This window comes from Vigna unguiculata, chromosome 3 (assembly GCF_004118075.2).
Source record: "Vigna unguiculata cultivar IT97K-499-35 chromosome 3, ASM411807v1, whole genome shotgun sequence".
Lineage (NCBI taxonomy): Eukaryota > Viridiplantae > Streptophyta > Magnoliopsida > Fabales > Fabaceae > Vigna > Vigna unguiculata.
Window position 1 is genome coordinate 47,806,805 of NC_040281.1, and position 11,536 is coordinate 47,818,340.

An 11,536-nucleotide genomic window follows, 5' to 3' on the forward strand; every position below is an offset into this window, starting at 1 on the left:
TATATTTAGTTCTCGTTCCTATTTATTTATTTGTATTCATCTCCAGTTGCGCACTGGTCCTATTTATTCTATTTATATTTACTCTCATTTACTTATTTATATTTATCTCCAGTTACATACTGCTCCTTTTTATTTATTTATATTTATTATTCATTGATCCTATCTATTTAATTATTTATATAATTATATGGTTTAATATTAAAATGAAACTTATGATAAATAAAGATTTGATTATTGTAGTTGGAGGTATGACCTTGGGGATTTAAACGAGTTAGTATTACTCAAGATGAGATGTTCTTGAGTTACTTTGTTGGCCATGAGCTCATTTATCCTGACTAGTCACTACAAAATTAATCAATATCTTTATAAAGTATGATAAAATTTAGTTTTATGGATTTTGGAGAATTTTCATTTCATTTTATTTTATTATGATATGTTGTATTTTTTTTATGTGATATTTGTCTCACTTCCCCATTTTTTATTGTGTGTGAAAAACAAAATTTTATAACCTTATCATAGATGGATGCTCCCAACATGCCTGATCCCTTCTTCGCTGACATTGTGGCTGTTTTCCCGGTAAATGCATGGGAAACCAACGCAGTAAATAATTCTGTAACATTTCAGGAAATAGGAAACTCTATCATTACTTTTCTCTCTGCTCCAAACGCGCCGATTGTCATCGAAGGACAAATCGAAGTTACCTTTTATTTACCCCCAACAGTCCAAGTGAATCCTATCCGTAACATTTTACCTCCACCTGTTTGATAAACCGCATATGAGGGAGAAACTGTAAATAAATAACCCTTCTTCCTCTTCTAGTGTAGGAAATATAAAATGTACTAAACAATGTGGATATAGGATGTATAGAGTATTGTAAATATAAATATATATATATATATATATATATATATATATATATATATATATATGTGTGTGTGTGTGTGTGTGTGTGTGTGAATATTTTAAATATAATTATATATTAGTGTATAAATTTTGCCTCTAAATTTTTATAAGTATATTGTAATAAAAAAATAAATAGAATTTGTTTTTATCATCACATTAGATGGTATTAGAGCCACGTTTCATGCGAGATCTGTGAAATGTGCTCATTATTTACTAACTCATACGATTCCAGATGGCAAACATTAGGAGGAACAATGGATTAACTAAAGCAATGCAAGCTATCCGAGACATGGCTGCTGCTCTAGTGAGGAATCAAAGACTTGAAGGAAACCCTGAATCACAAGGTTTAGCTGAATTTATGAGAAACAAACCCCCACATTTTTCTGGAGGATATGATCCAGAAAAAGCTGAATTATGGATTAAGGAAATGGAGAAAATATTTTGAGTTATGAACTGTGCTGACAACCAAAAGGTGAATTATGTTGTATTTATGTTAATAGGAGAAGCCGAATATTGGTGGGATGGTACCAGGAGATTACTTGAAGGAGGAAGAATAATTATTACCTGGGATGTATTCAGAACAAAGTTTTTAGAAAAATATTTCCCTAATGATGTGAGGAGAGCAAAAGAAATAGAGTTTATGCAGTTGAAGCAAGGAAGTGTGACAGTGGGGGAATATGCTTCTAAGTTTGAAGAATTAGGAAAATACTCTACTTTCTTTTATCACCCAGAGGAAAGGATGAAGTGTATAAAATTTGAAAATGGACTTAGAGATGAATTGAGAAAAGCAATAGGAATACTAGAAATTATTGACTTTCCTATGCTTATTCACAAGTGTAGATTTTTGGAAGATTTTGAGAACAACCAAAATATCAAACCAAAATATTTTGGACCCCAAATAAATAAAAATAAACGCAATGAGGGAAAACCTTACAATCGCCCACAATGGAGGACCCAATCCAACCAATCTTCATCAGGAAATTCTAGTAGACTTGTATATGATCATATCATATGCTTTAAATGCGGACAAGGTCATCATGCTAAAGATTGTCATCTTAAGGGACCAGTCTGTTTCAAGTGTGGAAAACCTGGTCACCTATTCTCTGAGTGTGGACAACATAAGCCATATTTCAATCCAGTTGCAACCAAGATAAGACCTACCACCATAGGAAGAGTGTACACCATGACTGGAGCTGAAGCTGCTGAAAACCATGATCTAATTCAAGGTATGTGTTTTATTAAAGGAAAAACTTTAAATGTATTGTATGACTCAGGTGCAACTCACTCATTCATTTCCAATTATTGTGTTCAACATCTCAATATGTTGACCTCTTTTCTAAAAACTAGTTTGGTTGTTTCAACTCCCACAAATGACTCAGTAATTACCAATAGAGTTTGTTTAGACTGTCCACTGTCCATTGAAAATAGAAAATTCCTTGTAAATTTAATATGTCTACCTTTATCTCAATTAGATGTAATCTTAGGTATGGACTGATTATCTTCTAATCGAGTCCTTTTGAATTGTGGTAAGAAATCAGTGATATTTCCAAACTCTGAGAATCTTCTAAAATCACCTACCAATTCAAAAAGTGAGCCTTTAAGGAATGAAATTCAAGGATACTTGTTATTATCTTCTATGGAAATAAAAGAGGAAGTTGAGTTGAAAAATATAGCAATTGTTCAAGATTTTTCTGAAGTCTTTCCCAATGATATTCCTGGTTTACCACCTAACAGAGAAATTGAATTTTCCATAGATCTGATGCCTGGAGTTGGACCAATCTCTATGGCACCATATAGGATGTCACCCTCTGAATTAGCAGAATTGAAGAAACAATTAGAAGAGTTACTTGAAAAACAGTTCATTCGTCCTAGTGTGTCACCTTGGGGAGCCCCAGTTTTGTTAGTTAAAAAGAAATATGGAAGTTTTAGGTTATGCGTAAATTACCATTAATTAAATAAATTCACCATAAAGAATAAATACCCTCTTCCTAGAATAGATGACTTGATTGACCAATTAAGAGGAGCCTCTATATTTTCTAAGATAGATCTAAGGTCGGGATATCATCAAATTAGAGTAAAAGCAAAAGACATACAAAAAATTGATTTCAGAACTAGGTATGACCATTATGAATATCAAGTGATGCCTTCTGGTGTGACCAATGCTCCTGCAATATTTATGGATTATATGAATAGGATCTTCCATCCTTTTTTAGATTAATTTGTAGTTGTTTTTATAGATGACATTCTTATTTACTCTATGACTATTGAGGAACATAAGTAACACCTCGAATTGTCTTGCAAATCTTGAAAGAAAAGAGATTGTATGCTAAATTGTGTAAGTGTGAATTCTGGTTAGAGGAAGTAAAATTCTTAGGACATGTGATTTCCAATAAGGGAGTGTCAGTGGATCCGACCAAAGTAGAAGCAATTTTACAATGGGAACCACCAAAAACAATGACTGAGACTCGCAGTTTTCTCGGTTTAGCAGGATATTATAGAAGATTCATTGAGGGATTTTCTAAAATAACTATGCCTTTAACCCAACTCACCAAAAAGGGCCAAGCTTTTGTGTGGACAGAAAAATGTGAAAATAGTTTTCAAGAACTCAAGAAAAGATTAACCACTTCTCCTGTTTTAGCATTACCTGATTCTACTGGACACTTTGTTATATTTTGTGATGCTTCCAAAATGGGATTAGGTTGTGTTCTTATGAGAGATAGAAGGGTAGTGGCATATAGTTCTAGGCAACTAAGAACACAAGAGAAATTTTTAGTGATCATAAGAGTCTCAAATACTTGTTTGACCAAAAGGAATTAAATATGAGACAAAGGAGATGGATGAAATTTCTAAAAGACTATGATTTTGAATTACATTACCATCCAGGAAAGGCAAATGTAGTGGCAGATGCTTTAAGCAGAAAATCTTTACATGTCTCTTCACTAATGATTCATGAAATGAATTTGTTAGGAAAATTTAGAGACATGAATTTGTCGGTCACCCTAAACCATGATAAAATGCAATTAAACTCCATTCAGATCACTAACAATTTACAAAAGCAAATCCATGAGGCACAAGAAAGAGATGAGTTCATTAATAAGAAAAAGAAATTGATAGGTCAAAGAGGTGGGGAGAATTTTGGCATAGATAAAACTAAAATTTTGAGATTTAAGGACAGGATGTGTGTACCCAATAATGAGGAAATTAAGGAAATGATTCTAGAAGAAGCACATAAAAGCAAATTAAGCATACATCCGGGCACAACAAAAATGTATCAAGATCTCAAGAAAATGTTTTGGTAGTGGCACAATATGTAGCAAAATGTCTAGTTTGTCAAAAAGCTAAAATAGAACACCAAAAGCCAGCAGAAATGTTACAATCCTTAGATAACCTGAATGGAAATGGGATAGTATATATTTATATATATATATATATATATATATATATAAATATATATATATATATATAAATAAATAATTATACGTATATATGTATAAATATATATATATATATATATATATATATTATTTAATATCATAATATAATATTATAAATGTTATAAATCAGAATATATGTACGTAATATATGCACGTAATATATTTGACTATGAGCACGTAATCTTCAAATGTATATATATATATATATATATATATATATATATATATATATATATATATATATATATATATATATATATATATATATATTATATATCAGATAAACATTATAATAGAATTACGTTTACAATTATAATACAAGTTTATCTTGGAATAAATGGTGCAACTACATTGTTCAGAAAGAGATAGAGTTTCAATTAATGATATTCCATTCTTGTATTGCAAAGATTAGATGAATTTAATGTTCAAGCCTCTATATATATGGAGCTGGTCCACTGAAAGTCATATGAAGCAAAGAAAGGAGAAAAAAAAAAGAGAGATTCGAGAGAGGCAAATCAGAAAAAGGAAACGAAATAGCGAGACTCCAAGGAGAAATAAGAGTTGAATCGTGCATTTATTCAGACTTTTTTTTCAATCTCTAAGGTAAGGGAAGGAGACATTTATCATTATATCTTTTGACTTTTAATTTTTCTTATCTCCTCATAATTTTATTTTATTTTTACCTTTAAGTGAGGTGCCCCTAACCTCATTCTAATTTATATTTAGTTCTCGTTCCTATTTATTTATTTATATTCATCTCTAGTTGCGCACTGGTCCTATTTATTCAATTTATATTTACTCTCATTTACTTATTTATATTTATCTCCAGTTACGTACTGCTCCTTTTTATTTATTTATATTTATTATTCATTGATCCTATCTATTTAATTATTTATATAATTATGTGGTTTAATATTAAAATGAAACTTATGATAAATAAAGATTTGATTATTGTAGTTGGAGGTATGACCTTGGGGATTTAAACGAGTTAGTATTACTCAAGATGAAATGTTCTTGAGTTACTTTGTTGGCCATGAGCTCATTTATCCTTACTAGTCACTACAAAATTAATCAATATCTTTATAAAGTATGATAAAATTTAGTTTTATGGATTTTGGAGAATTTTCATTTCATTTTATTTTATTATGATATGCTGTATTTTTTTATGTGATATTTGTCTCACTTCCCCATTTTTTATTGTGTGTGAAAAACAAAATTTTATAACCTTATCATAGATGGCTTCTCCCAACATGCATAATCCCTTTTTCGTTGACATTGTGGCTGTTTTTCCAGGAAATGCATGGCAAACCAACGCAGTAAATAATTCTATAACATTTCAGGGAACGGGAAACTCTACTATTACTTTTCTCTTTGCTCCAAACGCGCCGATTGTCATCGAAGGACAAATCAGAGTTATCTTTTATTTACCCCTAACAATCCAAGTGAATCCTATCCATAACATTTTACCTCCACCTGTTTGATAAACCGCATATGAGTGAGAAACTGTAAATAAATAACCCTTCTTCCTCTTCTAGTGTAGGAAATATAAAATGTACTAAACAATGTGGATACAAGATGTATATAGTATTGTAAATATATATAAATGTGAATATTTTAAATATAATTATATATTAGTGTATAAATTTTGCCACTAAATTTTTATAAGTTTATTGTAATAAAAAATAAATAGAATTTTTTTTATCGTCACGATTCTGACAGGATATCAAAATTATAATATAGTTTTTCGTTTGTGTTTTTTTTTAATATAATCCTATTTGGACACATTTTACTATGGCTTTGTTCACTTGGATAGATGGATTTGTGGGAGAGGGAGAAGATGAGTTTGAGAGGATATAAGAGTAAAATGTGTGTTGTTTTTTTTAAGGGATTTATAAGTGATTGTGAGTGAATTTGGAAGTAAAGTTTGTGAGAGTTTGTGAGTGATTTGATTGATGTGATAAATAAAAAAATATTTTAATATATATATATATATAAAAGAGAAATTACCATTTTACCCTTTAAGTAATATGTAGTATAAATTAGTATTTGTACAAGTTATAATTATTTTTTAAATTTTTATTTAATGCTACACTTTACAGAAATAAATTACAAAAATTAATAAAATAAATTAATTTTTTCCATAGTATTGAAAAAATGTTACGAAGTATTTGTGAATGGCATTTTATTTTAAATAAAAAATTAGTATGAAACTCCACTATTATATAATCCGTAAACTCGACTATCAAATTTATATTATTATATTATATAATTTATTATTTATATTATTATATTATATAATTTATTATTTATAATATTATATTATATTATTTATTATTTATATTATTATTATTATTATAAACATAATAGTTTATTAAGTTAAATAAATTATTATATATATAATATAATAAATTATGGTGAGGTCTTTTAAGACATTTTCTCAAACTTAACTGCAAATCTCTTCTCTTATAGGAAGAAAGTATACGATAACAAATTTGTATTGATTTTTGTGTTTTTATAAATTTTTTCTTTTCGTTAACTGTGCTTTCTATGCTAACAATAAATCGTCTCAAATTCGTCTGTTGAAATGAACATACCCTAAAAGTTCCTTCTCCCAGTAAAACGTGCATCTCAACCTCAATTTCACCACGTTGTAAAAGATTCACATTTTCTATTAGACTTAATTTTGATGTTTTTTTTTTTTAAATTCAACAAAGTACCATAAAAAATTAAGGATTTCCATTTTCTTAAACGGTGAAATTTAATTGACAGAGTATTATTAGATTCATAAATATTTTATGGTACTATTAATTAATTACTGAAAAAAAATTTGACTTAATTTAATCGATGAACTCATGAAACACCTGTTAATGTTCAGAGATACAATACCTATGAGACATCAGTTCAACCACATAAGACATTGACATCACTTTCAACCCAAAATCTTAAAGTAATGAGTTTATGAGTCTTTATCCTTATATATTACTCTATTTTACCGTTTCTAGCTAATGTGGGACTTAGACTCGTACTTGGATTCTTAACAATCTTTTCCTCAAAGATGAGTCCCTTCCACTACATAGGTACACTTCCCCTCCAGCGGAAGCAATTCCCAACCAGGAATACCCCTTCTCATACCGCTGTTGATCTTAACGGTACACACTTATCTAGAACTCTTGTCAGAAAAACTTTCGATACAAGGACCTGCACACATGTGAGCCGACTAAGCTTCCACTACTTCTCTAAACTGAGATTCCCAAAAAGAAAAAAGAAATTAAATCTTTACTTATGTGGAAGATCAGACAATGCTGCAACCACAAAGCATACTAAGAAAAAATTGGCTTTTGATATTATAGGAAGAAGTGATATTAATATCAGAACTTTAATGGAAGTGTGTGAACTTTGAATAGTGTCATACAAATTCCTGCCTTAAAGAAAAATTTAATATCTATAAGACACTTTTGGAGATGATGGACATTGGAAGGTAATGAGAGGTAATCTTGTTGTTGTTCGTGGAAAGAAGCAAGGATCTTTTTGCATTATTGCAGATGAGGATATGATATCAGTTGCAGAAGTTGGCAACAATTCATCTTTGTGGCATCAGAGGCTTGGGTTTATGTTATACTTTTAAAGAAAAAGAGTTATGTCATGACTAATGACTATAATTTTTTTGTCTAGTATTAAGCATTTGATCGTAACAATTGATATTAGAGTCAATATTACAAGTTCAATCTTGATCAACAATCGTTGAGAGGGAGATTATCACAATTATTATTTTAATTTATAACATTTAAGGCATATATAATACAAGGTACTAATCATAGTCACAGGTTTAAGATTAAACATGTCATTGAAGTATTCAAATATACCTTGAAATTTAAGATTTTAAATTATAAAAAACTGAATCACAAGAATAAAAAAAAAATTGAGTTTTGAAAAATTAAAATGTAAATAAAATGTTAGTAAACTGTAAATTTCATAAAATTATTTTACTAGAACAAAACATATAAAAAAATTTAAAATAATATGACACAATAAGACTTACATGAAATTAAACATTACCCCATAATATAATTCTTAAAGTGGACATAGCTTAATTAGGTTATTTAATTAGTATCAAGATATTTTAGAGCAGTCCAAAGTCAAGACTTTTCTTAAAAATTTTGCGGTTGAAGAAATGAATGTCACCAAAATACTAATACCAGAGTTTAAGCCCATGGTATTAACATTAAACATTTCTTCATGGATTCCAACAGCAGTTACATATTTAACAAAGTCAACCGTTCTTGAAGCCAGCAATAGATTAAAATATTACGTCTATTAATAATAATGAGTAATTTTCGGTCTATTCAAAATTGGAAAAAAAAGAAATAGTCATATGCAGACCAAAGATGCTCATGTCTATTAAGCACAACCATATGAGACTGGATTAAGGATTATGATTCATGACAGGTTTCTGATTTGACACATTCTTTAATTTTAGAGAAAGAAAAAGGTTTACGCTATTAATTCTTATCTTTTTTTTTCATGAAATTCAAAGCGTTGAAAATAAGACATGCTTACAGCAGATTAAAAACCCAGGAATTGCCATATCTTTGATTTCAGTTACAAAAATACTCCTTGTATACACAAATATTTGCAGAAAATCAAAGTTATAAACAAAGTTTACAAGGCAAATCAAAGTTCTATTAGGGAAAAACAAGGTGTTTCAATCATATGCAACGGACACACAAAAGTACAAGCAAAAGAAACATACATTAACATAGATTTTGTTTTTGTCCAATCATCATTCAAGCTTTGAACAAAATATGGAGCAAAACCAGGACCAGAACCCCTTCTTTTTCTTTGATGGCACAATTCTTGCGTCCCTTTTGGTGACAAAATCAGCCATATAGTGCACAACCTCCTGGTGAACAACAATGAACAAAGGTTTTAGTAAATAGAAAAGGTGACAAAATAGGAACAATTGAATCTAAAGGTTTACCTGAGCACCCAACTTGACCAATTCTCTGGGTGGCACCTCAAGGGGGGTCTCATCAGCTCGAAAAACTCTCAACTTGGACAAGAACCTGAAAGACTCTGGCAAAGATTTTATTTGATCATCACTTATATCCAACTCCTCAAGCATTTCAAGATTTCCAATTGATGTTGGCAAGGCTCTTAGGTCCGCAAAGTTCTTCCCCAAGTTTAATTTCTTCAAATTAGTTGCAAAACACAGGTTCTCTGGTACAAATTCGAGCTCATTAAAGCTAACATCAAGTTCCTTCAAATTGCGTAGATTACCCACTGTGGAAGGCAACCTCTTAACTCTATTATAGTGCAAAGTGAGAACCTCCAACCATTCAAGCTTCCCAATTGCCTCAGGTAAGCCCTTGAGCTGGTTGAAATCTAACTTGAGCGCAGATAGCGATGAGCAATTTCCAATTGTGTGAGGCAGTTCCTCAAGCTCGTTGGTCTCAGCATTCAGTCTCTTCAAGCTGCTCAAATTCCCAATTGTCTCTGGTAAATTTGTGAACCCATTTGAGCTCAAGTCTAGATCAATGAGGTTTGTCAAGTTTCCGAAAGTGGCAGGAAGTGATTTCAATCTGTTGGCGTGGAGGTCAAGATCAACAAGGTTTACCAATTCACCAAATGAATGGGGAAGGTTTATAAGCTGGTTTGAGTGAAGATCAAGCTTTGTTAAGGCCTTGAGACCCACAATGGTTGTAGGAAGAGCCATGATTCTGTTTTCTGATAGGTCCATTTCAGTGACACCAGATAATTTCCCAATTGACACCGGCAACCATTCCATCTGATCCTCCAACTTCCCTCTGAGTTCAAGGGTTGTAGCTCCACTACCAGCACAACTTTCAATAACAGTAGCAACTTTCATTAGACTTAATTTCTCAGTGCTTCCACCCCCTACAAAATTAAAATTAGACGTAAGAGAGAAAAACAAAAAGATGCTTCAAATCTTAACCATACATAATCCATGAACAATAATCAGAACATAATCACGAAAATAACACTAACAAGTAAAAACGAAATTGGGTTATTTTTATTTCCCATAATACTAACCTGTAGACAAGGAGCGCTGTATCACTTGTGAATCATTCTTCTGCGATTCTTCTTCTTCCTTGACCAAAGTTTCACTTTGGTCAGTGATCACTACGAGTTCTTCGGGTATAGTGGGAAGGCTTTGCTTCTGGGTATCTCCAGAGACCAATTCAGAAGCCCTCTGAATGAGATCAGCGAATGTTTGAAACATTTTTTCGAGCTCAAGAAGTTGAAGAGCCTCTCTCCTGTGTTGGTGGGTATGGAAAAGGACCATGGTCTTCTTGAGTTGCTGCAGGACAGAGAAGAGGTCCTCGGGAACATCGTGAGGGGGTTTTTGCTTTGAGATTTCGTGAAGTTTGGTTTGTTCGTCGTTGTTGAGGGTATCCACAGTGGACGTGGCAGCTTCCACCTCTTCAATGGAAGGTCGAGGTGGCAGTGACCTATAAATTGTGGTGATTTCTTCAACTGTGTCCAGAAAGGCACGTGAAGGTGGTTGTGGAGGGTCTTTTTCACTCTCCAGCATCGGGGCCATGATTATTGCTATGATGGAAGAAGGAGAGAGGCTTCAATTATAGTGTTGCTTTGTGCTTTCAGGATTTCGCTATTATCTTATTCTAGTATACACACAAACTATCGTTGCAGGCTCAGACAGGCTTCGGAGAAAAATAGAAAATAAATACTTTCATAAAGAAAAATCTGAAAGGAATTGAAAATGAATCTCACCTCTCTCCGTACAGAATTTTTTTCTCAAGTAATTGATTCTTATAAAATATTTTACTTGAATAATTAAAATATGTTTTCGGACAACAAATTTAATAAAAAGTTAAAATTACATCAGTATATCATAATGACTCAATCAGTTTAAATTATAGAATTTCATAATCTATTTAAAATTAAACTTTTTAATTCTGATATGGTATTCTTAATTTGATCTCAACTTAATGCTTTATTTATGGAAGGTTTTGTTAAGTTTTACGTTTATTATAAGTGTGAAATTTTTAATTGAATTTTTATTATCTTTTTATTAAGTATTTAAAATTTGGTTTAATTATGTCTTTGGTCCCCATTTTGGAGTCAAAATCTCAAAATGGTACTCAAATTTTTAAAAATCTCAAAATGGTCTCCTTTTTTTTTGAAACGTCTCATGTTTGTCCTTCTCGTTAAGTCAA

General features: G+C 31.1%; 1 protein-coding gene across 1 annotated transcript; it reads right to left on the minus strand.

The window, feature by feature from the left end:
- Positions 1-8,900: 8,900 nt before the first annotated feature.
- Positions 8,901-11,018, minus strand: LOC114179384 (plant intracellular Ras-group-related LRR protein 5-like). Its single transcript, XM_028065711.1, has 3 exons — positions 10,389-11,018; positions 9,316-10,232; positions 8,901-9,237 (listed from the first exon to the last, which is right to left on the minus strand). The coding sequence occupies exons 1-3, from the start codon at positions 10,897-10,899 to the stop codon at positions 9,118-9,120; spliced, it is 1,548 nt and encodes a 515-aa protein (XP_027921512.1). The 5' UTR covers positions 10,900-11,018; the 3' UTR covers positions 8,901-9,117.
- Between the last annotated feature and the right edge of the window lie 518 nt (positions 11,019-11,536).

Excerpts from the sequence above, each read along its gene's own strand:
- LOC114179384 (XM_028065711.1), bottom strand. The coding sequence starts at position 10,899 with ATGGCCCCGATGCTGGAGAGTGAAAAAGACCCTCCACAACCACCTTCA. Across the intron at positions 10,233-10,388 it reads ACAGCGCTCCTTGTCTACAG|GGGGTGGAAGCACTGAGAAA; the intron begins GTTAGTATTATG and ends TTAATTTTGTAG. Across the intron at positions 9,238-9,315 it reads TGGTCAAGTTGGGTGCTCAG|GAGGTTGTGCACTATATGGC; the intron begins GTAAACCTTTAG and ends GTTGTTCACCAG.